This window comes from Diaporthe amygdali (assembly GCF_026229845.1).
Source record: "Diaporthe amygdali strain CAA958 chromosome Unknown NODE_30_length_622097_cov_64_914702, whole genome shotgun sequence".
NCBI lineage: Eukaryota > Fungi > Ascomycota > Sordariomycetes > Diaporthales > Diaporthaceae > Diaporthe > Diaporthe amygdali.
Window position 1 is genome coordinate 82,948 of NW_026517050.1, and position 27,380 is coordinate 110,327.

General features: G+C 55.6%; 6 protein-coding genes across 6 annotated transcripts; 4 read left to right on the forward strand and 2 right to left on the reverse strand.

The window, feature by feature from the left end:
• Nucleotides 1–592: 592 nt before the first annotated feature.
• Nucleotides 593–4,117, forward strand: J7T55_014100 (uncharacterized protein; the record flags this gene model as incomplete). The annotated part of the gene is made up of 1 exon (XM_053132147.1): nt 593–4,117. The coding sequence occupies one exon, from the start codon at nt 593–595 to the stop codon at nt 4,115–4,117; it is 3,525 nt and encodes a 1,174-aa protein (XP_052989701.1).
• Nucleotides 4,118–6,108: 1,991 nt separating this feature from the next.
• Nucleotides 6,109–6,762, forward strand: J7T55_014101 (uncharacterized protein; the record flags this gene model as incomplete). The annotated part of the gene is made up of 1 exon (XM_053132148.1): nt 6,109–6,762. One exon carries the CDS (start codon nt 6,109–6,111, stop codon nt 6,760–6,762), a length of 654 nt encoding a protein of 217 aa, XP_052989702.1.
• A 1,703-nt stretch (nt 6,763–8,465) lies between these two features.
• On the reverse strand, nt 8,466–12,327 carry J7T55_014102 (RasGEF domain-containing protein; the record flags this gene model as incomplete). Its single annotated transcript, XM_053132149.1, has 4 exons — nt 8,466–8,800; nt 8,868–9,084; nt 9,140–11,416; nt 11,494–12,327. The coding sequence occupies 4 exons, from the start codon at nt 12,325–12,327 to the stop codon at nt 8,466–8,468; spliced, it is 3,663 nt and encodes a 1,220-aa protein (XP_052989703.1).
• Nucleotides 12,328–16,267: 3,940 nt separating this feature from the next.
• Nucleotides 16,268–16,571, forward strand: J7T55_014103 (uncharacterized protein; the record flags this gene model as incomplete). The annotated part of the gene is made up of 2 exons (XM_053132150.1): nt 16,268–16,316; nt 16,375–16,571. 2 exons carry the CDS (start codon nt 16,268–16,270, stop codon nt 16,569–16,571), a joined length of 246 nt encoding a protein of 81 aa, XP_052989704.1.
• Nucleotides 16,572–18,055: 1,484 nt separating this feature from the next.
• On the reverse strand, nt 18,056–18,577 carry J7T55_014104 (uncharacterized protein; the record flags this gene model as incomplete). Its single annotated transcript, XM_053132151.1, has 3 exons — nt 18,056–18,142; nt 18,316–18,433; nt 18,501–18,577. The coding sequence occupies 3 exons, from the start codon at nt 18,575–18,577 to the stop codon at nt 18,056–18,058; spliced, it is 282 nt and encodes a 93-aa protein (XP_052989705.1).
• A 5,683-nt stretch (nt 18,578–24,260) lies between these two features.
• Nucleotides 24,261–26,915, forward strand: J7T55_014105 (uncharacterized protein; the record flags this gene model as incomplete). Its single annotated transcript, XM_053132152.1, has 3 exons — nt 24,261–24,420; nt 24,591–26,727; nt 26,780–26,915. 3 exons carry the CDS (start codon nt 24,261–24,263, stop codon nt 26,913–26,915), a joined length of 2,433 nt encoding a protein of 810 aa, XP_052989706.1.
• Between the last annotated feature and the right edge of the window lie 465 nt (nt 26,916–27,380).

Here is a 27,380-nt window from a genome sequence, read left to right on the forward strand (position 1 = left end):
ACATCTCATTTCTTCTTCGCGGCTTAAGCTGCCAATCTTATTGCTCCTACGACTTGTTCTTTATCCGTCTTTTAATGGTCCTCCTGGCTTAGCCCATATCTGCTGCCCACTGTCTATAGCAGCTGCTTCTTTCTGACCAAGACGCTGGCATCCCATAGCAGCCCGGCCAGAAGCAATCTCGTATCCTTCCGTGCCGTCCGTCTACTGTCGCATGCGAACCAGGACAGGACCTTCCACGAACCAACGCGAACCGACGTCGACGCCGTCACGCTGGTAACCCAACGCAGATCACCGTGCCGACCTCACCCCAAAGCCGGCATTGACCTCGTCGGCCTCGACCTGGTCTCCAGCGACCCAGCGGTACCGACCTCCCAAGGACCAGGCGTTTTCCTCCCTCCAGGTAGCCATCCATCCCTTGATCCATCCATCCGGCCCCAGGTCCCGTGGACTCAGCCCGCATGAAGCCGATATGGCCCGGAATTGACCGTCATCTTGCTGAAGAAGAAGAAGACGTTGAGCCACCTCGGCCCAGCTCCAGCTCCAGCTCCAGCTCCAGGCTCAGGCCATCGCCTAGGCGCCGGCCTGCCGAAGAATGTCGGCGCCGGACCCAGACCGTCCGAGCCTCACTCCCTTGCGACAGCAGCCCAGTGCCATCCGGGTCGTTCCTTACTCACCTCCACGTGCCGCCGACTCCTCCGAGGACCCCCAACCGCAAAGTGGTGCCGCGGCAGAGCTTTCGGACTACGGCCCGGACGACGACGACGATGAGGACGATTATGGATCCAACTGGAGGCGGACTAACCAGACTTCCGAGAAGACAACCACCAGCGGCAGGCCCGGCCAGGGGCCTGTCGCATTGCCGTCTGCACCCGAGTCGCGGTTATTATTGGCAAGGCGGGAGGACGGTGTTTCAGGGGACAAATCTGCAACAGGTGCAGGTACATCAGGAGACGGCCCAAGATACCATCGTCCGACCACGGTAGCCCCTGCTGGCCCTCCGCCATCCAATGTCGCTAGCCTCGCCGCCATCAATGCACTACATGCACCTCCCACACGAGGGCGTCTCTCTGCCTCGAGCTACACCACGCACACCAGCTTGTCGTCCAGACATTCTGCATCATCTCATCTAAGCGATGCCGAGCCCTCTTCCTCGTCGAGGGCCTCACGCTCGCCCTCTACTGGCCAGCGCCGGCCCGCCTCTTCTCGCCGCGGAGGGTTTGTTGCAGTGCTGAACGAGGACAAGACCTTTTCACTCGTCCCACAAAGACCCCGGCCAGATCCGGAACCAGAGCCGCAGCCTTCCCTGGACCCACGATCCTCGTCTGCCCTGTCTGACTACAGCGGTCCGGGCGGTGGCTTCAGGTCTCCACATTTACCCTTCTACCCATCCACCCCCAGAGTCTCCCAGGCCAGTTCGCATGAAGGCTACACGTCTTATGCGTCCAGTCAATATGATCGTCCCAGCTCTGCCTTTACCTCCACGGGCACAATCCCGGACCGAAGCATAACCCCCAGCACGCCTGTGCCGTCCTCTCCGGGCTCTTCCACAGTTCACGAACAGTTTGACGATCCAATCCCCGAGACCTCCTCCACGCCACCGACCTATCGCCTGGTGGGTGGACTCCGCAAGGTCCCCAAGACACCCGACCTCAAGTGGAAGCAGTCCGACAACTCGCCCTCTTCCGACGCAACAGAGACCCCACTGCCTGTGGTCCCGGAAACGTCACCATCGCGTGTCCCCGGCGACGACCAGTCGGAAACCCACTCAATCGGGGCAGAGCAGGCTTCGATTAACTCTAACACTCCCTCGGGTGGCTCCGACCCCAACGTCATTGTTCACGAGGCCGACAGCCAGGCTCCCTCCGAGGCTGGGCTCTCTGACGCCGCCCAAGAGCACGAAGAAGGGGCACCAGACAACAGTCAATTGGGTCCGGATCTTCGGGAACAGGCGTCTTTCGACTCCCAGCAAACCGTGTCTACCGAGTTTGAGTCTACTAACATCAAGATCTACGGCCACAGCGGATCCGAAGAGTCTGAAGAGGCGCTACCAAGACCCTCTGTTGAAGGCGCTCCATCCGACGTAGGAAGCGGCCAATTCGTCCCACCGCTCCAGACGCAGTCATCCTTTCAATCCGTCCAGTCAGGGGTTTCGACGACTTCCGACAACACAAACTACAGAGTCTACGGGCCCAGCAGCCCAGGTCTCCCACCAGTCCCTGAAGCAGAAACACCACAAGAAACAAACGAGCTCAGGCCGGCGCCGTCATTCCTTTCTGCGGCCTCAACAAACTCGGGAGCCGCCAATTGGCAGGTGTATGGTCGCACCAGCCCTGCGACATTAGCATCCGTCGAGAGCTTCAGCCCACCCTCGCCTTCCGGCTCATACGCGCCGCTCCTCCGCCCGTCTTCGCCCACCGCGGGCCATTCTCTTGACGAAGAGGAGGAAGAAGGCGGCCATTCCGGCAACTCCGATAACGAGACAAACTACGTAGTCCACGGCGATCCCACTCCCGACCCGTCACCGAACCGAAGTCCCGACGCTTCACCGCCAGGTACCGCCGTCCGACCCGGGCGAGGAGGATACTCACAAGAAAGCGCGGCAGCAGGACCGTCTCAGCTTCGCAGGCAGCCGTCTTCCGAAGGATTAGGGTACTATAGATCGAGGTCGAGATCGATTGAGAATTTGGAAAGTTTGCGGACCAAGAAATCTTGGAGATCAGTAACGTCGGTCTCGTCAATAATCAACGAAGACGCCGAGGACTTTTTTGCTGGACAGGCATTTTTGAATGAGCCAACCGGCCAGTGGGAGCCCCCATCAGTTGCAGGGCCATCAGAGCGCCAGCGACAACTCGACGAGCAACGCGAGCGCGAACGACAGAGGGCGGAAGAGGCGGCTTCATGGGCCGAAGAGCAAGAAGGGCAGGCTCCCATGGCATTGCCAACCACGCCGCACCAATGGAGCTCCCAACTGTCCACCGTCATGTCCGAGACGGAGCCCGGGAGCTCCGGCGGCGGCACCCGATCTGCTTCTCTGGCATCTGGATCGCAACAAGGTAGCCACGGCCGACGAAGCAGCCGGGGATGGAGCTCGCACAGTAGACAGATGCTGAGCATCTCCTCGTCCCTGGCTGCCGAGTTGGAGAACGCTTCCCGTTCCCGGTCCGACTCTGATCCCCTAGAGAGACCGAGCCCGGTCTTCAACCCCCGCGCCGGTTACCACGGCACGGTTAGAGACCACGATGAAGATGGTGATGGCTTGGCGGATCTGCAGCAAATCACCCCGAGACCCTCTCGCCAGAGACTGTCAGACTTCTTCGCGAGCAGCAACTCGTCCGAACGGAATCTGCACTCCTCTCACAGTTCGCGGTCGCACACCAGCAGCTTGAACTCTAACTCTATTCCTGCATGGGCTAGACTTTACTACGGCAGTGGCGAGCGCAAATTCCTGCGGAACATGTCAATCTCGAGCATGTCCGACCTTGGCACTGGCAGCCGCCCCGGATCTGTGCAGAACAGTGGATCGCCAACCACGGATCACTTCCCCTTGGGCATCTACAGCCCTCGGCGTCGACCCCACGAAGCACGACCCGACTCGGCAACCCAGCGCCTGTCTACTGCTGGAAGCATGGACATCGAGCCGGCGCCGGCACAAGAGGAACTGGGAATCCGGAGAGGCCTGCGGCGGATAACCTCGAGCGTGTGGTCACCACATCTGCGCAGGGACGTGCGTGCGCGCGATCGATACAGCGTCTGGGACCCACCATCAGTTTCATGGTCAGCCGAGAGCGGCATGTTTGGGCGTCGCAATGTGCAGGTTGTTCTCTTCGTGTTCGGCTTCATCTTCCCTTTCGCCTGGATGATAGGTGCCATACTACCACTGCCAAAACCGTCGCCACTGGCCATGCTGGAGAGGTACTCGAGCATCAGCGACTTTGGCGTCCGCTCCCGCGAGCACGAGTTCGAGCGCCACATCGAGAATGTCGACGAGCTCCGGTATGAGAACGCGAAGTGGTGGAGGACACTGAACCGCTTCATGTCTGTCGTGGGGCTGTTGATCATTGGTGCCGTCGTCGGTCTCGCCGTCGCGGCAGTTAAGCAGGGATGGGGCAGGACATGAGTAGGGTTTGCGGGGCATGACGACCAGTTTTTTGACTCCCAACCCGCTACCAACTCATGCGCTTGGTGCGGTGGATGGTCGCGCATTGCTGTCTCAAAATTTTGGCTTCACACTCGTGGGCCAAGCCGCTGCTCGCGGCCCAATATGCGTCGATCATCCAGACGTTTCAACCACATCCGCAACACGCGAGTCGCTCTGCCTCGGGACAAAGCGCGCGGCAGCACCCGGTTTTCCTTTCTCAATGACGAAATTTCACGCCACGGAATGATCGGCTTGCATAGAAAGGATATAGAATATTTCCCTATACTGCTTCTCGACAAAGGCGATGTCACATGCCTACCCCAGGAGGCTTAATTGGCGCCAAAAACAACCGCCTCATTCACCCGCGCACGCCTACGCACATACAAACTATGTACCACAACCTCGCCTGCATTGTTGTCGTCAGCATCATCCAGCGTCATCATTTTGAATATTTTTCTTTTCCGTCACGTTGCAGCATAGACCAAAAAGGGAGCAGCGCTGGCGGCTACAATCACATGCAGGAGAGAGCTTCTTTTTTTAGTTTCTTGGATATTTGAGAGGAGATACCCCCATATTGAAAGCATCTTTTGCGGTCGGAGTACGAGTCAGATCCAAGGGAGGGGAGGCCTGTTTTGATGATAATCTTTTCCACAAATTCTTTTTTTCCGACCTGTATTACTATCCCCATCTCATCCAACCTCACCGAAACCGCACGCACGCATATCATCAAGTCAGAGACTCTTACCCCCCTGGGGCGGGCACGGCGTTGGTCAGAACCAAAAAGGGAGAGAAGAGGTGTCTTGTCTCCTCTGCTAGGCGAGCACCTAGGAAAGAGCTTCGCGGAGGCACCCGCGGCTTAATGGTAATGGCAGGTCCGTTTTGCAAGAGAGGGTGGCCTCTTGAGGTCGGTCCTCGTCGGTCGGCGGCACTGTATATACAAAGGGGCATTTTGTTTTTGTTTTCTGTCCCGCCTCACCGGCCGAAGTGATGGACGCGACTGGCCGCCTGGTGTTGGTTGACGACCAGACTCGAAGAGCATACTTTCTGATAGTAATTCAAGATTATCTTGACAATCCAAGACTTGTCCCGAACTGAGCCTTTGTGATGAATGACGAACTTCTTCTAGAACAAGCCCGTGTCTGACAGAGTATGTTTCGCGAGAGCATACAGAGGTCGGATATGTTGAATGACTGTGCTGACTCAATGCTGCCACTGTCGACAACTAGAGATAAAACGATTCGACTGGCCAACTCTTTGTTCGAGAAGCATGAAGTACTGGACTTCGACCTCTGCTGAAGCAGACCTGCTGGGACCTTCAGCGAGGAGTGCCATGTTCGCTGGCCGGGATGAACAAGCTGGGGATGAAATCGCGTGAATACGTGGTTTGAGTTTGAGGCGGTCACAGCTTGACGAGCAAAAGGGACAAGACTCGCTCTGCCCACTCCGAAAAAGTCTTGCTCCGTCTTCCCGCGCCTATACCACCAAGCTGCTCGCTTCCTTGAAAGCCTCTGCCGACGGACGCCATTGCTCGTCTCTCAATCCACCCATTGTCTTGCAACAAAGCCTTTATGACGGAGACGATCCTTTGTTCCTATTGATCTATCACCGCTGTCCCACAATCAACTTTTGACCATGACCAGGTTCTGCTCTACTCTCTCCCGCATATCGCTTCGACTTCATAGACCTCTGTCTTTGACTCGATTGTCTCGAGATGCGTCAGCCACAAAAAAGTCGGACTGTGACAATTAAGAGGACTTTCCAGAGATGAAAGAGCCAGTCTCGCTGCTCTCACGAGGCGGACCTTCCAGTTATAAGGGCAATGATAATGAACGATATCACCGTAGCAGGCATCAGTTTCGCTTCTGCTACAAACCAATTACCTGACGAACTCGCAGTCAAGAAGGCATAATCATTGTTTCGGTCTCCCTTCAACACACACAGCCCACAAGCCAGGTAAGTAGGCCAGAAACATGTCCTCAATAGCTGCCAAAAGATCTTCCCCAGATAACATCGACGACCTCCTCGAGACACACCGGCCTCTTTTCCGCCGGCGCAAGCTGAACCGCCCAGGCTCGCCACCACCGTGCCTGAGATGCGCCATCAAGGGCATGCGCTGCGCATTATTAGGCTCCGACGCGCTTTGCCAGCGATGCGGGCGCAACGGCGAGGAGTTCTGCATTCAGCAGAAAGAAGACCTGACCAAGCCGGAGGAGGCTGAGGAGGAGAGCCGGGACCACACCGTGGTTATCAGCCGGTTCCGCCGCAGCGGCCTCGTGGTCTTCGAGTGCATGGTATACAGTCTTGACCCAGTTCTTGTCCAGGACAAGAGGAGGCTGCTCGCCATTGCTGCTGACATGTTACAGGATGGGCCTGGCGCTACATATGTACATGGCACACGGGTTAGCCTGACACAGGCGAAGAACTTCGTATTGCCTTCGTGGCATAGAAATGACAGACCCGAGAATAGGGGGAATAAGCACCATAGTATTGCCACGTATAGGACTTACCTTGGCCCAATTGTGGCGTGGAGGGCTGCAGAGGAGCGGAGGCTGGCCTTGAAGCAAGAGGCTGAAAAAGCGAGGCTTGAGGAGTTGAAGCAGCAACACTGTGAAGGCAGGGAGTAAGGGAGTGCGGGGGTTCGTAACACGGATATCCCATAGGAACATGTTTCTAAACAATGATACAAAGTTTTCAATTTACCTTTGCCCAAGAACCCGCAGCCCTAGTAATCGTGAAGATCAAGTTGTTGAAACGTGTATATGCAGTTTGCTCTTGTTCATTATGGAATTATGCCTGATATCCTGGGCACAGTTCGTTGAGTGGAGTCAACTTGCTCCAGGCTTGAGACCTCACAAGTGTTCGGCTGGGTTTTTAGAGCGACCGCTATCAGAATCAACATGCGAGCACTCCATTGTAAGAAGGAAAGCCGAGTTCGTGAATTTACAGTATGAAGAGACACACCAATGATCAAAATACCGGGGACAAGTCCTTAGCAAAGCGACAAGTTTCCAGCGTGGCCACTAGTTAAAAGAAGCATGCTATATCGACTTGTGAAGACAGCCAGGACGAACTTGCGGTCACTTTCTCAAGGTTAACAGATATTGAATCACCCACCGAATTCGAACCTGCAATCGACTCCTGCCGAATCGGCTGTCACTTGTCCAGCCATCCTCTACGCTCACATCTTGTTAGTGAGGACTCTATCGGCCTCGTCAGGAACGTCTCGAGCAAGACGTCCAGCGTCGCAGCGAGCGGAGCATAGGAACGGGTAGACGACTACGAGCGCTGGCTTGTACCGACACCGCGACAGCAGCAACACCGCAGACAGCGGTCGAGCACACACGTTGGCGTCTGATTCACAGCACGGCACGACACGGCACAGCACAATACGAGACACACACAGGTCATTGATTTTGACAGGATTACCACCGCGCTGTGATCAACATCAAATGTTTAAGCATCTGCAGCTGCCAGCGCAGATATTAATTGCTTCTCCAGGTCCTTGACCGAGTTCCTTCTCATATAATCCAAGAATATACCTGATCCGCGCCCCCCTGTTTTCCGACCTTGCCCGTTCAAAGTTTGAAGAGGTATCACCGCCCCTCTCTCAGCTGCAGACACCCGTCCGGCAAACGGGACTTGGTGAGGGGAAGACCTTTTGACCAGCTGCCCGTTGAAACTCCGTTGCCTCCAAACCCCCTCTCCCGGTCAATGCCTTTTCCTTCCGATCCCGCCCTTTGACCACGTTTCTGTTGCTGCTAGCTTGATCCCGAGTATCGAGATCCTTTGCTCTTGTGCCACAGAGCCTCCTATTGCGGATGTCTTGTTTGCGGCTGCGGATTCGCGACGCGAGGGCTTGTGGAACCCGGAAGGACATCAGGCTGGGATAGAGGCACCGAGGATCCGGGTAGTCCGCCATGATCTCACAATGCTTTCCACACGCAGGCCTGGTAGTTGCAGCTCGGTCTCAGACGAAGAAGATACCGTTGAGTGGTGGCAGCCCTTGTTGGAGCGATGGCACATACTTTCCTGATGCACAAGCTCGGCACAACGCAGCGGACGGGCGCGGCGCACGCTGAACCTTTTCGTGCGTTCCGCTGGATAGCGTCGTCGTTGCACAGCAAAAAGCTCGGGTGAGGGGCCCATGATGAGGCTCCCGTCTTCCGTCTGGTTGGCTGATGCCTCTCATAGGAAGCCAGACTCGGCAAGTACCCTGCATCACAGATGAATCAAGTCAGCCAATGACCCTATCAGAGACGAGTCTAGGGTAGTGATGGGGGATGTAATGGTAGCGCAAGATTGGGCTATAATACTGAAACGGGTGGCTTCAGAAGCCGCCCGCCAGAGCCATGCGTCCGTAGGTTATTTGTTGCTCCCGCATTTCCACATACCTAACAATTTTCTCGTCCTCTCTCTCACGTGGTTCTATCAGCAGACTCTTGTCGTACATCTCATGCACGTCTCCGGCGGCTTGCATGTTGCTCAAAATGTAGTCTTGCAGCTCTGTGACCGCTTGAAGGGAGTATGGCACATTTTGATACTGCTGGATGTCACGGATCACATCGGCCGTCTTTGCCCGCTTGGCGAAGTTGATGAGCGTGGTCTTCTTGATGATGGACGGAATACCGTCTTCAATGAAGGTTAAATCCGTCAAGTAGACACCTGAGAAACAGTCAGCACCTGAAACCGGCGATGGCAGACAGAAGAACGCTTCGTCATGTAGACTTACCGAAGAAAGGAATGCATGGAGGATTTGCCATGTGCAGGCTCTCTCTGTACTCAGCGAAGTTCTTCGTGCTAAGCATCAGCTTTCGTAGCGCTTCAAGCACGGCCTGGGACTTTTGAGGAACCTGATCCCAGGTCCTCTTCAGACGGGCAATAGGCGCAGTGCCCAGTGCTGAGATGATTGATGTGATGGTGGAGAAGTTGTTCAATTGCCGGCATTTCTGTTTGGGTGGTTAGCAATTGTCTTTACTGCAAGAATCGTTTGAGTGCACGTACGTCGGCGACCGAAACAAAGTGTTTAATGACGACCACACGCTTCTTAACGTCGGATTGAGCCAAGATCATTTCAGCTACCCAGTTGGTCATTTGGTTGGAGTGGTCAATGAGTGCTTTGATGTTCGGGGCCGGAGGTGGCTGCCCCTCGACCGTCTTCTTCTGGAATCGTTTGTTGAGGCATTCCGTGGGCTTGATCTTGCCATATAATCGCGACTCAATAATTGTGAGCTGACGGGCGAACTCTGTAGGGTCGATGTCGAGGAACTTTAGCTTCTTCATGTTCTTCGGCATGATCGGTGCGGGTGTTGGTTGACTTTGTGTTTGGATCAGTCTCCTGCCAACATCCTTACCACTCAATCGTTGGTCCAGAACAGCCATGAGTGGTGCTGAGCCAGGAGTTTCTGTCGACTTGACTGTGTCCCTTGCAAAGTTGTATACGTCACGTATCAACGTTTTTGTGTCTTCTTCTTGGTTATCCTCCATCCAGAAAGTCTCGAACCAGTTCTTCAGGATGTTGACCACGCGGAACCGGATTGGACTCTGTTTTCTCTCTCGCCAATTCTCAAAGTCGGATGGCGACAGTCCTTCAGGTGGTTGGATGCCGAATCTGTGTACTAGCAGCTCGAAAAGTTCTCGAGCGGTTGTGAAAGATCGGTAAGTGAGAAGGAAGGTGTTGTTGAAATTTGAGTCGAGTTTATCATGTCGAGTGAGCTGTTCCACCAAGGCCATCAGAGACCCTCCCCTGAGAGTAGGGGGTGACGTTTTGAAGTCCCATGCAAGCTCATGCTCGTATTCCAGTCGCAGGTAATCTGGTGTCTCGTCCATTACCGTCTGTTGGGGCGTGGGGTCTTCACCAAATATCTTTTTGACTTTGGAGTATGTTCCGGCCCCTCTAGCCAAGTTGTTCGCAATGTTGGAGTCGCCTTCAGTGTAGGATTGAGAAGTCATCAAAGGTGGTCGTGTTGCTATGCGTGAGTCTGTCCGCCCATGCGCTCCGTAGGCCATTGTCTCTCCTCGAGTCAACTGCTGTCGCTGAAGTTGCTCCTCCCTAGCGCGAGTTTCGGCCTGCTGTTGAAGGTTGATCTGGACCTGCTCCGACAACAGTTGCAGTGAGAAGCCGATGTGGGATGAATTGGTCTCGAGAGCCCGGGCACATTGCCTGACGTATTCGAGTCTGTTCTCCAATGCCTCTCCGCGAACCTCGGCCCATTCATCGGCAAGCGGCCCTGCAACAGACTGGCAGCCCAGGATCAGGTCGGATATGTTGTCGTAGAGGCTTTGCTTGTTGATGCTGAAATCGGTAAGCTGAGGGGTCTGGAAACTATTCTCCAGCGAGGAGAGGTCGATAGATTCGATCATGGCTATCCAGGGTTTAAAGTTTTCAATCACTTTCCCTCCGGCAGAGCAGACATTGTTGCTAACAATCTCGTGCTTGTACGGCGTAACAATCTTGTCTGGCACCACTAGTTGCTTGTCCAGCTCGCGAATCCCGGAGACCAGCATGCGCTTAAGTTCGTCCAGTCGTTCCAGGAGCTTGCCGTCAAGTATCGCCGTGGGCTCTATTACACCTTCCTCATCCTCCAGGAAATTTGATGTGATGGGGTCGCGAGGGCCTAACCCGTTGTTTTGCCAGCTGCCTCCAGTTGTGCTTCCTATTACAAAACCGGGGAACAGGCGGGGAATCTCTTCTCCTCGTTGCTGCCTTGCGACCTCCACATAAGAGAAAACACCGAGCAAGACCCCGTCGGCTTCTTGAAGACACTTTGGACCGGACTCGGGGGCCGGGAAATCACTAGCAGCAATGTGGGACGAGACGACAAGCTTGGAGAATTTGGACATCATGTCGCGGAAGTGCGGGTACAGCGCTTTGTTCGTGGAGATGATAGAAGGTTGCCCAGAGTGGTTGTCTGTCGTGCCGGAGCCGGCCGCCAGAAGTAGTCGCAAGTGATCCGAGATGTCTTCTGCTCGGCTTACATATTCTGATTTATTGCCGTTGTTGATCGCCTCGCGATAGCGATCAATCGCTTTCTTCATGTTGGACACTAGTCGGCTCCAAGTAAGAGGGGGTGTCTGCCCATCATCGAAGAATGAGCGGGGGATAGTTGCGGCCGTCGGGAGGTTGAAGGTTGCACCAGCAGTGAACGTCGGCGCCGAGTCTGTTGTTCGCGTCCCAGCTGGAGCTCCATTGCCCTTGCCAAATGAGTATTGGCCATGGATGGAGTCCAGTGATGGCGCAGGAGATATGCCGTCCTTGCTCATAGACCGCCTATTTCTAGCCTGATGATTTTCAAACTGGTCAGTAGATGTCCTTCATCCCCGGCCGAAACCATGGGAATAGCCGCGGATTGTCTTACCATGCGACCAAACATGAGGTTCTCGCCCTCGAGTTCAGACGCGGAAGTTGCCTCGGAATCCTCATCCTCATCCTGGGTCAGGCCCCTGGCCATCATCTCTGGGGGCGGCCTGGTCCTGTCGGGTATGTTGACGTTCATGCGGTCTCGTGGCCCAGCCTCGGTGGCGGATGATGGCGACTCCAGGGGCAGCTCGGAGCTGCTCTCCCCTGTCATGGTGTTGTAGTAGAAGAGGCGGCCGTCAGGGGTGGCCTGCGGGATCCAATAGTCTGCCTTGGACATACCGCCAGCACTTGTGCCTTCCAGCGGCAATTCCTCCAGTTCCGACATGTCGGCCTCGTCGTTATCGTCGTACGGGTCTTCATCGATGTCTTCGTCTACTTGTTCGCCAAAGGCATTGTCTTGCTGCTCGGAGTCGGGGAGGTCGTCTGGGCTCGTGATGATCTGGCAGTAGTTGCTCGGGAACCAGCCTCGGACGCCGTTGATGACGCCGTCCCACCAGCCGCTTTCCAACTGTGTGATGACCTGTATGACATCTCCCTCGTGAAAGCTCAGGCTCGTCCTGTCGTCGGCCTCGTAATCGTAGAGGGCACGGACGTACATGGCACCCGGGGGTGCCGTACCCACGATTCCGTTCATGGCGTAGGGTTGGAAGGAGTAGTTGGTATTTTGGTATTGTTGCTGCGGTTGCACGTCGACCAACGCCTGGCCGGTCGAGTCTTTGGATGGTGTTGCGTCGAAGCCGAAGCCGTCGGTCGCAGGCTGACCGCGTGTAGCGTAGGAATTGTTCTGCTGACCCTGAGAAAGTGCGGAGACTGCGGTCTGCGTCATAAGCATCGTGGCAATGGCCAGCCTGTTTGAGATGCGCTGAAGAGAGGCCGGAGACCTAGATGCGAGCCATCAAGCCGGAAGACGTTTGTAACTCTGGGATTCGAAAATAGGGTGGGCGTTTGGATGGAGGGCAGGGCGCGGCGGAGTTCGAGTCGAGCGGTGTCGAGCGGAGGGGGTGGCCTGGGATGGAGGTGTCGCGGCGTTGCAGGCCCTGCGAAGGAGACGACAGGCTGAGTCGTCGAGGAACGATGGGATGGTTCCGTTCTCGTCGGGAGGTGAGAGGTGACGGGCGCTGGTGGCCCGGTGATTTGAAGGCGAGCGGTTGACGCGCGAGAGGCGGATGTGAGTGGCCGGAGCTTTGTTCAGCGGGCGGGTAAGGAAATAGACGACGAGTGGCACAATTCGCTAGACGGGCTTCGGGTGCTTTCGTCTAGTGCAGGGTGCTCCAGTCCAATGGAGCCAAGGCCGGCCAGTCAGTCCTGTTCCAGTCGGGCTAGGTGAGGTAGACAGGACATAAAAGGGGATGTGGAGTGGAGGGGGGAGCAGGAGCAGGTGAAAGAAGAAGCGCCCGCTTGGCTGGATAGAAGGCCTTGTCAAGAGCCAAGAGCAGGCTGAGATGGTGAGATGGTGAGATGGGACCTCGTGTCTGCGAAAGGCGAAAGTGGGAGCAGCACAACAGCAGAAACCAGAACGGGAATGATAAGCGTCGTCCACAGTCAGCACGGTACGGTGGTGGTATGTCTCAACCGTGTGCTCGCATCTATCGATCTGATCCGAGAGAGAGGGGGCCAAGTCCAGAGGTCCAGAGTCCAGGGCCCATGGGTTCTCCAGAGGTAGACTTCCCAGTGCTCTCGCCTATGCAGTACAGATGCAACCACTGCAGTTGGCAACGGTTGGTTGATCCGAGGGAATTTGCTTTCAGGGGACTCTCTGGGCAGAGGGACGGAAAAGCAGCAGCGTTGGGCCAGGGGGGGTGGCCTCGAGCTGAGGGAGCGGGGTGCATGTGCAGGCCTAAGGTGCCAGGGTACAGGGTGCAGGGTGCAGGGTGCAGGGAGCTGGGGGGAGGGGGCAGGGAGCAGGCAAGTTGCAGGTGAAAGTGATGGCAGAGCTACACTACATACAGCATCTATTTACCTAAACCGTGCTGCATGCCTTCAGTAGAAGGTAGTCTAGGTATCCAGATACGGCAGTAACATATTCCTTAGCTGGCAAATGCATAGAGTGGTAAAAGGAGCAGAGAGAGGCAGACACCGTATATCGTAAGACTGAAAGGCTGGAAGGGAAGACAGCAGCCAATTTTTTCATGCCCAAGGTGGTGGGTCAACCGTTTACCTCAGAACAATACCTCTTCCTGCTGCTGCTGCTGCTGCTGCTGCTTGCTGGATGCATAGTATGAGATAGATGCAAACATTGTCCACCCACACCACACCACAAACATACCACTTTAGAAACATCGATATCTAGTCTACTGACGAGCCGTCTCAGAGATTGCAGCCAGCATCCAGCACTTGTGGAACTGGTACAGCAAGACAAGCAGCATAGCACTGCTTTTTTCTTTTCTTTCTCTTTCTCTCCCTTTCCCCCCCTCTCTCTCTCATCCTCTTGCACTCGGCCGCTGCGTCTTTTGCTCTGTAGTTGTGTAGCTGTTTCGTCTCCCCTCAAGCTTTTCCGTGTATGCCCTGTCCTGCCCTGCCCTGCCCACCCTCTTTGCTATTACGGCTGTGTGGTTCCCACCTTGGGGCAGCTTGGCCATCCCCCATCTCACACACCTGACACTTGCTCGTCCGTCTGCCTGGACCGTGTTCCCTGTTCAGGTGAGGTTGCAACCCTTGGAATTTACCCGAGTGAGTTACCCTGGATTGGGGACGGGCTGGGACGTTGGAGGAGGAGGGGGAAAAGGGAAACTCGCATCTGCCCAGCAAACGTGGAGATATGCCCAGACGGCGCTTTGTGCAGGCAACATCCTGACTGCCAGCCAAAGAACGGCCCAGGTCCAGGGCCGGGCCCGGCCCAGGCATTCGAGGTGGCAGAACCCAAGCTGCAGAGGCAGAGACAACTCCAGTATGAGGATCCAGGGCGCAGTGCACTCGGCAACTTGGACGTCCGCGTTCAGCATCCAGCCAGCATCCACCATCCGCCATCTCAGTCCAGATCACTGCATCTAGTATCACGCAGCCAGTAGTAGCACAGGTGGATGACAGCCACAATCAACCTACTTGCACAGATCCTCATCAACCTCAGACGCTTGGGCCATCAGATCAAACCTGTCCAATCCTGGTACCGCCCTCCAACGCATGTCGATCGAGCGTTTGCATTATCCAACCCACCGAGACCCTGGCTTTTGCTGGTCCAGATCCTTGCCGTGCCAAACAGAGGGAACGGAGAATGGAGAATGGGGAATCAGATGCCTCTCTTGCCCTTTCGAGCCTCATTTTTTTATTAATTTTTTTACTGTACTTCTTCCCAGGCATACGCCGTCTGATATCGTTTCAACCTCCACCTCAACGTCAACCTTCCAGAGGATCAGTAATCCGTACAGACGGGCCGTTCTCCCTGCTCAAGCTTTCCCAGTCCAAGGCCAGGCCAAAACTTTGAAAGCAAGCGTGCGTGCGTGCGTACACGGCACACGCCCGCCGGCTGCAATATTGGCAAACATATAGTCTGCTCTCCTGCGTCCGACGGGTCGCAGCCCATGTCACGGCACGGCAAGCGCTGTCTGAGTCCGCAGCACGCCTCGGTATTTCGTGCTTACACGGCACACAGTGTATGTCTCCACACGTGGGAAATCTGGTTGCGAGCACGCCAACTCCTACTGCTCGGCCCGTCTCACGCTGACGCTGACATCCACGCTGACGCCCACGCTCACCGAGCCAGGGCCCCTGCCCAGTTATACCCTGTTATGCCCTTTCCTGTCCTGTTCTGTCCTATCCTTGGGGCGCCTATCGCCTGCACACCACCATCGCCCGCTGAGGGTACTGCTTCCGGACCCCTACTGCTTACCGGAAGACCGTTGAACACCACGTAAACATGCGATGCCGACGGCTTGGACGAGTCAGTGCCAGCTTGTGCTGAGAATACCGAACGCTCGCTCTCCATGGCTCCGCAAATCCTGACCACCACCACTACCCCGGGCATGAGCGCTGGAGCGTGGTGGTGTGCCCGCGTGGCATCGGCGGTGGGGCCCACTCTTCCCAGGCTCGAGCCAGGTAACGGTAGCGGTCGCCGCCGGGGATGAGAATCTGATAAATTTCACACCCATTTCTCCCTGCGTATCATCACTACGGATTTAGATAACGCATCCCAAGGCAAATTGGCCCCGGCTCTCACCGGTGTGGGGTGGTTTCATTTCCACAAAAGCCTCTCAAACCTACCCTAACAGGCAGCGAGGGTCGCGGTGATGGCACGTCACGGCAGATCGCTGTCTTCTTTTTGATGAACGGCGACCATCTGGCCGGTAAGTTTGATGGGTGGTGTCAGACTCGCATTCAACGACAAGTGCCCCCATGCCAGAGTTCCATGGCGCCGCGGCATCCATGGCATGTCAAAATGTGAATGGCCGTTGTATTTTCTGTTGAGAGAAGCCTCCGACAGCAATAACACACGGCAGGATCCCACCGTGGGTCAGGAGGGTTTCCAGGAGGGTCCTCTCAGCCCTTGACAGTTCCTAAACTTTCTAGAACAAAAGTACACCCTCTTACCATCTGATCACCATACCGATTTCCCTGGGCGAGACCACACCCTTGCGCGCTGTGCCCTCTATGGCAATTTGTATTCGGCGCGCCGCAGCTTTGGAATTCACCCATGCCTCACGAGGGATTTAAGTTTATGCTAGCAACCAGTTGGTCGGCACTCGCCTCACCTTCGATGCCAGGGTCTCTTCAGTGTGCAGAGTTTAGACGATTCCTGCACTCGCTGTAGACTCTGCCTGGATTTGACAAGAGCGAGGATGAAACCCAGGCTCACGGCGTCAAGTGTCCGCAGCAAAGAAGCCCGTTGTACGATGCTGTAATCTACAAACAAAAGAGACATATCATCTCATCCATTCATCCCCAGTTGCTCCTCATTCCCGCAATCTACCACGCGAGACATTCCTTCCTCTTCCAGACAGCTTCTGGAAGTCCGACCCGAGCATGTGGGACATGACGCCCGCGGCGCCCAGACGGGGGGCCCAGCAGTGTCCGCCCTCGTGGATCCCACAGGCCACCGCGGTGGGCGATCTCGACACTAACCCCCACGACCTCCTGCGCTGAGAGTGCCACTTTCGATGGACGTATGTTACGTGCTGCCGGGGCAGCCAGGGGGGAAAGGGCGACAGTTTATCTTCAGGAGGAGCCGAAGGCACGGCTGTTCTGTCTCGACGACTGCCGAGATAGGAAGGTCGAGATCCACGTCAAACGTCCCAACATGCCGAAGAGGGAATCAGAACAAAGTATTACGACGGGGGCCCCATCTGGGCGAGATCCACCTGCAGGTGAACGTAGCATGAGCCTCCAGGCACTGCGATGGATGCCTCCTGCCTGTCCCCTGGTCACATAGTCGAATCTCGCTGTCAGGAGGATCGTGGGTCATTGTTTAAGCCAGCTTCTTGCACAACCTAGAACATCCATTCGTGTAGATGAATGTAGCATAAAAGCAGGTAGCCAAGTCCCTATACAGCGGACTCTCACTGCCGTCGTATCTATCGATGGACCCAGGCCCACTGTCCAGGCCTCTCGTGATGGGCAGCACCCCAGACAAAGCACAACCTATGTGCTTCTTCTCATCCAGCCATGTGCTCAATCGTGAAATAGAGTGTTGTATATTGTAGATGTTCCCAACGATGCACTACCGATCACAGACGCAAGTCCGGTCCATATCCACTGTATCAACGCTTGCTTTCATATGCTGATCCCCTTCCATGTCCTTCGGCACATCCAGTACGCAAGCGTGAAGGGAAACCCAGGTATAGGTACGAACAATGTTGTCACCATCCCCTGGCGACCTCCCTGGAGGCCTGAACGGCCGCTTCAGATGTGAAGATCTGCCTCGAGATCATCCGTGGTGCGTCATACCAGCCCGGCCCCCGTAGACGGTCACAGGATGAGTCCTCCTCAAAATGAAAGGGGTAAAGGATTCGACAAGAGACTGGCGGAGTTGCTGATGAACTCAGAAACCGCTTGTGCTCTAATCGAAGGGACCACTTGGTCCAGAGCCTCGCATGCTAGTGATTGACGAGTTGCCACCGGATAATTCTGAGTTTTCGTTTCTAGGTTTTCGTGCGCAATCTTCAGAACGTAGCCTCTCGACGCCAGATTCTTCGGTGGTGGTAGCCTGCCAGGAGAGCAAACCAGTGCTGAGGGAGCCCAGTCAGTGCCATCCATCCCCTCGATCGGTATATGCAGATCAAGTCTCTGGGACATGAAGCGTGAGCAACACGCCGAGGTCTGGTAATTGTTAAGAATTTGTTGGACAGACAACGCGGGCCGCCATATTTTCCATTCAACGCCAAAAATTTTACCTCCTCGAGCTGACACTGACTTTGCACCGGATTTTTATGGCTTTGGAACCTCAACGGCCTTTGAGAACTGTCGATAGGCAAGTATATCTAAGCAGTGGCGGAGAGGGCCTCTCTCGATGGCCGCGCTGATATGGCCTCGAGTCGAAGAAGGGGTGGCATGCTTTCCTCCTGACCAGACCGATGTTTCGGGGAGCCCATCTCTTGAGCGATGCTGGGCAGAGTAGACAGGCTTGATGGTCAATTTGCCATCCTGATAACCAGGTTGCGCCATCCACGGGCGTCTTTCTCCCTTGAACTCTCCTCGTTGTTGTTGTGCTCCTTCGGCTGTCAGAACGTCAGTCAGACCGTCCACATGCCTCTCAGAAAGCTTCTCATCATCCTCGCGTCCCTCGGCCTTCCTCACCCACCTCCCCACCCACGAAGTCACCAGCATGCCCATAGCCCTAACAGCACCACCTAGCGCGTCCTGGGGACCTGGCTTCTCAGGACACCCTCACCATCATGGCGACCGTCTGCGCGGACTTCGGCGAGAGCTGATTTTCGCTCAACACATCGGTCCTCTCCTCAGCCACAAAGCAGCGGGCTTCTGCCAGGCGCCAGAGGCGGGCCGTTTGCCTACGACAGCAGCAACAATGTCTTCATCACAAGTGATTGCCAGGCTCTGACTAACATTCAGCAGGACCACGACAATGACCGCGAAGCTTCTGGGCCGATATCACTCGGCGGCACCGAGTTCTGCGCATACGACCGATCATGCATCTTCGAAACGCGCCTCTTAACGAGTGGGAAAAATCGGCCTGAGCGTCGTTCTCAGCGTCCGCAAGCTGCTTTACTCCTTTCGGCAGCGGTGATTCGTAGTAATGGCATGGTAATTCCCCCAACTTCATCACTAGGATCGTTGGTGGAGCTTCTCAATCAGCAGCCGTGGCCGGCGGCGTTGCGGGACGTGTGATGGGTGGGAGGAGAATCTACTGCGTCAATACATGTCTTCAGTAGGGAGCATACGTCAGAACAGGAAGAACAAAAGAGCATTAGATGCGTTGTGACTTCAGAGACTAAGTGCGAATGTGAATGTGTTTACAAACTGCTACGAGTGTAATACTGATTACAACTCGCTTCTTCACTACTGGTCGACAGAACCAAGTGAACCTCAATACTTATCAGATACTACCCACGAGCATTAGATATATTCAAGTTCTGCCACCCGGTTTGTGCTCCTTGGGAATGTTCGTCTTCCAGGGTGGGCGCGAATCATTCGTAAAAGGACGTGATCCGTGACTCAGTCACAGGAAAAAGCAGTAGCAGAGCAGTGCTGGGTAGGTGACAGGGGAATAGAAAAGTAAAAGAAAGGCCGGTCCAGAATAAATTGAAAAGTCGTCATTCAGTTAGTTCGCAACATCACTTAACTGAAAACGAACCTCGTTGGAAATTAGGGGAAACCATCACGGCCGTGGCAAATACAGCCATAGTAACACGGCACGGAACCCGCAGCCACACCCGTGTCCAATATTTCGCAGCAATTAGTCGTGCCGTCCTCGGGACGCCTAGACCTCCCGAGGCCGTTCCAGGTTACCGCGTTGATCATCTTCCATCGCTTCCATTGACGATCCGGAGATCAGTGGTCAAGACCTGTTTGGGTGGTGCCTTCTAGGGACGTCATTGCAGATAGTTCGCGTTGGCGCAATCAACCGAGTGCAGATTTTCGAGCTAGGCCAAGGAACGAGGCTGAAATGAGAATGCAACGCCGCGGGGGATTTCTTTGATCGTCAGGGGAGCTGAGCTGCAGGCGCAGAGGCCAGAGGCGAGAGGCGTCGCTTGGCTTAGAGTAGCAACTATCGACATCGGCGCGCAGCCAGCCAGCCAGACCAGTCCGGTCGAGCAGAACAAACGGTGAAGCTCTGGAGAGACCACGTCCAGTCGACAATGTTGTCTTCCTTTTCCCATTTCAAGGGCAAAAGACGGTCAACAGTCTTCTTGTTTAGCAACCAAACTTTCCTCGATTGTTCGTTGGCCTTCGTGATGCATGAGACAGGGTTGAGAACCCACCCACCACTTGCATGGAATTGGGTGCTGCAGGATGAAATTGAACGAGCAAGGGTCATTTCTGGCGGCCATGTGTCAATTGCTCGGGGAACGGGTCCGGAAGCGTGGAAGAGTCCATGCGGCAGGGCTTCCGCGGGCTTGCTGGTCCCTGCTGGTTCGCGGGGCGGGCCTGGTAGGTGGGCTTGCAAACCCCGGGGGAACCACTTGCGCGAGACGACAATGCACTGTACGGATTTTGTCGATATAGTGGCCCCACCGTTCGACGCGGTGCAGCTGCACCACCCGCGCCCGTCGACGCGCATCGGTGAACAGCGCTGACACGCCGATAAGCAGACCGCCATTATCGTAAGTTCCCTCGCCCGCCTGTATGACAGGCATAGTCTCTGTAGGTGAGGGAGCCGAGGGCGATTTGGAGCGAGCACCGCCTGCGGTTGCGCTGCAGTCCTCCATAGTACCTCCGCTGAAACAGAGAGCTAAAAATGAGAAAAAGGGGGCTACCCGTCAGCCCGGAGTGTTGTCTGGGATGGCAAAAGTTCAAACGACAGTTCGAGAAATGAGAGCACCAAGACCAACCATCCCACAAGGACCGTGGGTGTCTGTCCGTTTGACGCCAGAGGCTTGAGCGACCTGAAAGAAATGATCAATTGAGGCAGGGGCTTGTTTGCGCGAGAATTTGTGAGGGAACCTCTCTTTTTACCGTAGAGGAATTGCAGGCTGACGATCAAGTCGCCATTTGTTGGTTCCCTGCACGTAGCAATAGTGGCGGGTGGTCGCCAAATCTGGCCATGTCCAGCCGGCACTTTGATGTGAGGTTATTGGCATCGTTGGCAAGGCTTTCAAGAGCTCGACGAGGAAGCTCAGATACTTTCGCGGTCTCTTGATCAAATAGCTACCCAAGAGCCCTGGATATGAGGCGTGGACTTCAAGCACAACCATCACCGCCTTTGCAACCCCGCCAGGCAGTTCATGCGCACCGAAAATTCCCACAATACCTCGCAAGCGCAAGCAGCTGCCGTGTTTGTCTCCACCAGCAAAAGAATGGTGGAGGGATCCACTCGTCGGGTCTGACAGCCGTGCCAGAACAGGATTCGATGGGGCAAAGGCTGCCTGTAATTTGGCGGGCCTTCCGAGACACGCAATTTCACGGGGTGCCTAGCCCTGGGAGTTGTGCGTGATCCTTACCGGCCAGAAGACGTCTGCAACGTCAAGCAAGACCACGCCTGTGGATGCAGGAAAACGTCTTCGATGACAAGAGTCAGGCGCCGGTCGAAGCCCCGAGACCTCTCGAAGTTGACGTGCTTTGCCATTCCGAGATCAATGGATGAAAGCCGGACTCGGTTGGCTCTCTGCCGTCCTCAACGAGAACACGGTGCCCGTTACAGGTGGTTTGCAACAAACGATAGGTCGACCAATATTGCCAGGGTTGGCAGAGAACGGTGTCAGGGAGGTGATTCCTGAAATACCAGCCCGTGATTTGGTTGCAAACAACCAGGAGCAGAGACTTCCCCATGACGTTGAATTCATTTAACCTCACTGTGCCCGCGTTGACTGACAACTGACCGTCACAATCGGTCATAAGCGAGCGATCCGGGTTTATTTCGTGATGCGGCACGCTGGACCCCACAAGGCTTCCTGATCCCCAGAGAAGAAGCTTCAAGCAGAGGAGCGGCCGTTATTAGCTCGGCGAGGTCTTGATTCAAGCGTCCCCCTCCCCGCCTGCTTGCCCGCTAGATGGGCTGAGTGGGATGCACCAGCTAATAGCAGTCTAATAAGCTCCGGTTGGTGCAACGGCCGTATGCAGATTCCACGCTGCTGGAAGTTGGAACCCCTCACTCACTCGTGCTCTCATGCCAATGCTCATCCATCAGGTGCTGCTCGATCGCTTTGCCCCGCAGCAATTGCTACTGTGCACATCCTGTGCAGCTGGCAGATATGTGGGTCTTTTGGTCGCGGCTAGCCTCGAGCAGCCGCAGGACCGCTAGGAGAGACAAAGACGTCTCTCGTTCCAGATTCGAGCAATGAGCCCCGCCAAGGTCTTGTAATCCGGTGAGCACGGAATGGAAAGCGAGCTTGAGGCAGGAGACAACTGGTGACTGGAGAATGGAGACTGTCGGTTGAAGAAGGTTGGGTTGGAGTAGCCTGCATAGTGCGTGGGGTACATGGCAATGGCCGGTCGTTGACTGGGCCAGGAAGACTGGCATGCAGTCTGGTCCCAGCCTCACTCTGAGCTGCAGTAGCGATTGACTTCATCTGCAGATGAGCATGCAGGTCAGCCAGCGATGTTCCTCGCTTGCTCACAAGCTACCTGTCGAGGTATCACCCCCACACCAAGCCGCTATTTCCGGAAATCGTCGAGGGGAAAAGGAGAGGACGAGGCTTCACCAAAGTCGTGGCTGACAAGAAGCTTCGTCCGACTGCAATGCACCACGACCACTGTGGCTGATGTTGGTCAGCAAACAGGACCTAGGCACCTGGTCTGGGTAGTGCTTTGTGCTCTGTAGCGTCGCGTCGCGGATGCCGGCGTAGGGAGAGCGAGGAGGACCAAGTGGCGGGAGCTGGGAGCTAGGAGCTGGGAGCTGCTCCTGATGGTGAGATCCCAGCGCAACGTGGCTCGTTCTCCTCTATTTGTGTCCGCCTGGATCTACTGCCTCTGCCCGGCGTCATGACAAGGTCACAGCTCAAAGCTGTGGTTTAGGGTGTTCAGATCGAAGAACGATGAATGTCATCGTGCTCGCATAGCCAAGCAAAGCAATGCAGTATTGCATGTTCGACCCGCTTCTTTATTGATTGCCAGCCAGCCGGAAGAGGAAGGGAATTATGCATCTACAATAGACAATCTGAATGCACATCAATGATGGAGACTGTTATGAGCAAGCAGTGCATGGTATCTAGCCTCTACAGAGTCATTCTCGATCAGATGCTCGAGTAGGGAAGTCAAGCACCATCTCCCGTCAAGAGGCCGGCTCTTCCCACTAGTGGCAGCCAGAGCAGAAAGAAGCATGAGCAGAAGCATGAGCAGCAGAAGCAGGATCGGACGCAGCAACGGCATCCGAGGGAAGCTCCTCAACACGGTTGGAGCACAGAAGGGCGACGAAAGGGAGGGCGCGGAGAAAGATGGAGGGGTTGGCTTGGCTGAACTGGCTGGGCCAGACTGGGCTGATGAGCAAACGGTGTCCACATTGGCACTGTGCTCCTGTCCGGCTTGTCCTCGTGTTCGACGCTCACCTGAGAAGTGAGGTACGTGGACTACATGCAAAAAACACTAGGCTACATACCAAGACATGTACTCGGTGGAGGGAGGGGGGCTGGGCGGCCCTCCCCGTGTGCGTCTACATTCTTTGTTCCCCTTAGAGAGACCAGGTCGTCCCAATGTGAGTCGAAATGGGTGTCATGTTCTCGAGACGGGTCTGGATGTCGATGTATTCTATTCCCATTAGTCAACAATGCAGAGAGAAAGACAGAAGTGATGATCTCTCCAAGCCGAGGAGGAGATGCGATGCAAATGCTGCAGGAATCGGCTCGTGAGACCAAAGCGAGCATGTACCTCGAACCTCTGGGCAATTCCCCCTCCCCTCGTGGTTTTAGGAACACTGCGACCCCTCTGCTCTTGACATCTGCCCATCTGGAGCTTGCAAGACCCCACTTTCTGTTCTCGCGGGTGGGATTGTGAACTCTGGCTACCATGGGGTTACTTGAAGTCTGCGATGCGGTGGCGGGGAGGAGACGTTCCACCCATGTACCAACCCCGCCTAATCTCTACCATCCTGCACTAGCCTTTTGGAGGGTGCCACACTGTCCTGCTGGGTGGTGCTGGGTGCTGGGTGCTAGGTGCTGGCCAGGTGCTGGGGCTGGGCGAGCCCCCCTCCCCCCCAGCAAGGGCTGCCAAACCGCCCTCCTTTTTTCTCTGCGATCTCCCTCGTTGAATTTCACCCCTCTCTCTCCTCCCACTCCATCTCATTCCCGCATCACCATCACCAACAGCGACGACGCATCACCGACCCCAGCCCGCCACGGCACATCCTGCATCAAGGCAGGACCATTCCTCAGCCCCTCCAGACCATATTTGGCCTTTGCAGCCATCTTATCCCCATCGTCTCTTGGTCTATTCCATGACCCGCACATCGACCCAAATGCACTGCATCGCCCCTCACAGTCAAGTCGACACACTTTAAACCCCACGGGAGCGCGTGCGAGCGAGCAAGGAGTTCGAGCGATTTCAACTATCGTTCTGGGAGGCTGCCAACCCCGTTTTTCCCGAGTGCCCACCGTCGTTGCCAAACCGTCGCTGTCAATCCGCCTTCGTCGTCGTCGTCTGCGTTCTTGCCGTTGCTAGAGCTCGCCAGTTCTCGCGCCGCAAAACCTGTTTCGACCACACCCACGCGACAGACAATCTTCCACGATGCCAGGTGCAAGCGTCGCCGCTGTGCCTGCGCCCGCCGCTGAGTCCCCAGCCCCGGCCTCGCGAAAGACCTCCCTCGCACCAGAGAAGAAGTACAAGTGCCAGTTCTGCAACCGAGCTTTTAGCAGAAGCGAGCATAGAAGTAGACATGAGCGATCACGTACGTCCTTTTCTTTCTTCAGCGCGTTTTGACAGAATCACTGTCATGTTTAAAACAATCTCAATGGACTCGGAAGAGAAATTTTCGAGTCAGCCAGCGTTACACAAACGAGACTCAATTTTTTTTTTATCTTCCCAAACAGGCCCCTTGCTGACTTTGACCAAATACAGACACAAAAGAGCGGCCCTTCAAGTGCATGAAGTGTCGCAGCACATTCGTCCGACGCGATTTGCTCCTGCGACATGACCGGACCGTTCACGCAAAAGATGGCGGCGTTCCCCTTCACAGCGATGGCAAGCGCCGTGGTGGCCCCAAGCCCAAGACTGTCGCAGGTCCTGCGAAACCTTCGCTCGCCCTCGACGGTCCCGCGCTGGAGCAGCTCGAGGCTAGCGGCGAGGGCATATTCGATGTCGAGACTGCGGCCATGCTTGTTGCTGACCTTCATCACAAGGCCACTGCTGTGATGCAATCCAATGGAAGCCCCTTCGAGGCCAGCCCAACCGTGCCGTTCGCGCAGAACGGCAACTCCCTGATGGACCCCCCGACCGTGACCTATCCCAACGGCACGATCGGCCTGCCTCAATGGGACTCGTTCGTTCACAGTGAGCCCAAGAACAACGCGCTGTCCTCAGCTTCCGGCTCCTTCGCTTCCCAGCCGTCCTTCGCCAGCTCCAGCACGATCCAGCCACTGCCCGCCACGTCATCTCGACAAGAGAACGGTCCCGAGTCCATCTCATCTCAGTCAATGGGCAACTCCGTTCAGACGTCTGCTAGTGGCACGCCTACTTCTCAGTCGCCCTATCCTTCGCACGGCGCTCACAACCATGCAGAGGCCCACCAGACTTCGGCGGGCTTCAAGCCCCCCCAGGTGACTACCGACGTGGAGCGCAACATGATTCTGGACAACGTTCACGGCAGCGATACCGAGCACGCGATTCCGGACGGATTCAAGATGCCCAACCTTGAGCGTCTGAACCGCTATCTGTCAACCTACTTCGGCATGTTCCATCATCACTTGCCCTTCCTGCATCCGGCGTCTTTTGACCCCACCACGGTGTCCTCGCCGCTTCTGCTGTCGGTCCTCTCCATAGGTGCCCTCTACGCCTTTGATCAGGAGCAGGCGTTCATGATGCACGTTGGTAGCAAGGTCCTCATCAACGAGTTCCTGCAGAACAAGGAAAACTTCAGCTCTCGCAAATGTCCGCTTTGGGCCATGCAAAGTTCTCTGCTGAACATGATTTTCGCCACTTGGAGCGGTGATCCTAAGGGGCTCGAGTGGGCTTGTTCAATCAAGAGTCTTTTGGCAAACATGGTTGCTGGCAATCGCTATGAGCTGAAGCTTAGACAGGAGGCGCGCGAGAACCGATCGCCAACCCGGGACGAGTGGGTAGAGGATGAAGAATGCCGACGCACGTACTACGCGGTGTACATCTTCTTCGGCCTCCTCACACTCTCATACAACCACACGCCTGCTATCAGCTTTAACGAGTTCGAAGACCTACTGCTGCCTTCCACCGAGGCTCTCTGGAACCTGCAGGTGGCTGATGAGCTGACCTGGGAGGAACACCTCACCGCCTCTACCGGGGTGACGTTTATGGAGGCCCACGACAAGCTGTTCCAGGGCGAAACGATCAAGTACAGCGCGTTTGCGACTCGTGTCATGATCAACGCTCTCTTCCTTGAAGTGTGGTACCACAAGCGCAGCCCCGAAGCGTTGCAAGATGTTGTCACAGAGTACAAACTCAGACTCGCTCTGGAGACTTGGGAGAAATCCGTCGACCTATGCGAGCCCGAGACTGCTACCGTGCCTGTCATCTCTCCCCACAAGGGCCACCCCCTTATCTTCAATGCCACGGCCATGTTCCGCAATGCCCGAGCTCGACTTGAAGTCGACCTCAAGACCGTCCAGGAAGCTCTTCGTTACCATGACCCGTACGAAGTCCATGCGGCGATGTCAGGGGCGCGGGACCGTGTCAAGCGCTCTTCGGAGATGATCAAAGTCATCCAAGAGTGCTACAACTGCATTGAGACGGCGGTGGTCCAGGGTGTCCGCTGGGTTGCGCGCACCTCGCCAACCAACTGGAGCATTGAGCACCCCCTCTGTGGAATGGACCTCATGATCATCCTCAGCCTCTGGCTTTACCGTCTGGAACATGACGATGAGCCGGCAAGCGAGGAGGAGATGGCCATGTACAACAAGATCCGCAAGCTCTTTGAAAAGGATCTTGAACAGCCGTACATTTCACAACTTGGCACCATTGTGGCCCGTCTGTGGGGCTCTATGCTGGACGAGGTGGTTGTTTGGGGGTAAGTACAGTCCCGAGGCTGACCTGACTGAATCATGCTAACTGTCCGCCAGAATTACCCGATTGATGGGTGAATCCTTCCGCTTCCATGCTCAGGCGCTCATCGGCTACGTCGACGACGTTGAAATGTCAGACAATGTCTCGACTCCTTCGATGTCTCAGGGCGGTGACGAAGACAGCGTGTACTAATTTCGGCGATGAATAATGATGTTCGACTTTCTATGTTTCATTCGAGGGCTTCTTCTTCGGCATATACCTCTTGCGTCATTGGTTTTCTGCTTTCATGGTCTGGTTCTGGCGTGGGGTCAAGGTTTCCTTCTCTGAATTTCCCGGTCATGTTCTCTGCAATTGCGTTTGCGTCTCAAGAATGGACTCTGGCATAATCAGGGAGGGGCAGGTTTGGCAAAATAACGGTTGCGCGTTTGGTCCTGGTCCTTTTCAAATCGGTGGGAAAGGGGAGGGCCACAAAGAGCTACCGGCCTCACACACGAAACCTACCCGGGGTAATACGCTGCTGCGCACACGGATCGTTGGCTGGTCCCAATCGGGGAACTCTCTTTCTCCTTGTCTTTTTTAGCTACGTCACCCCTAGCAGCCACTTTAATTCTGTCGTCTGCTTTTTCTTACGTCTCTGTTGTCTCTTTTCTTTCCTTT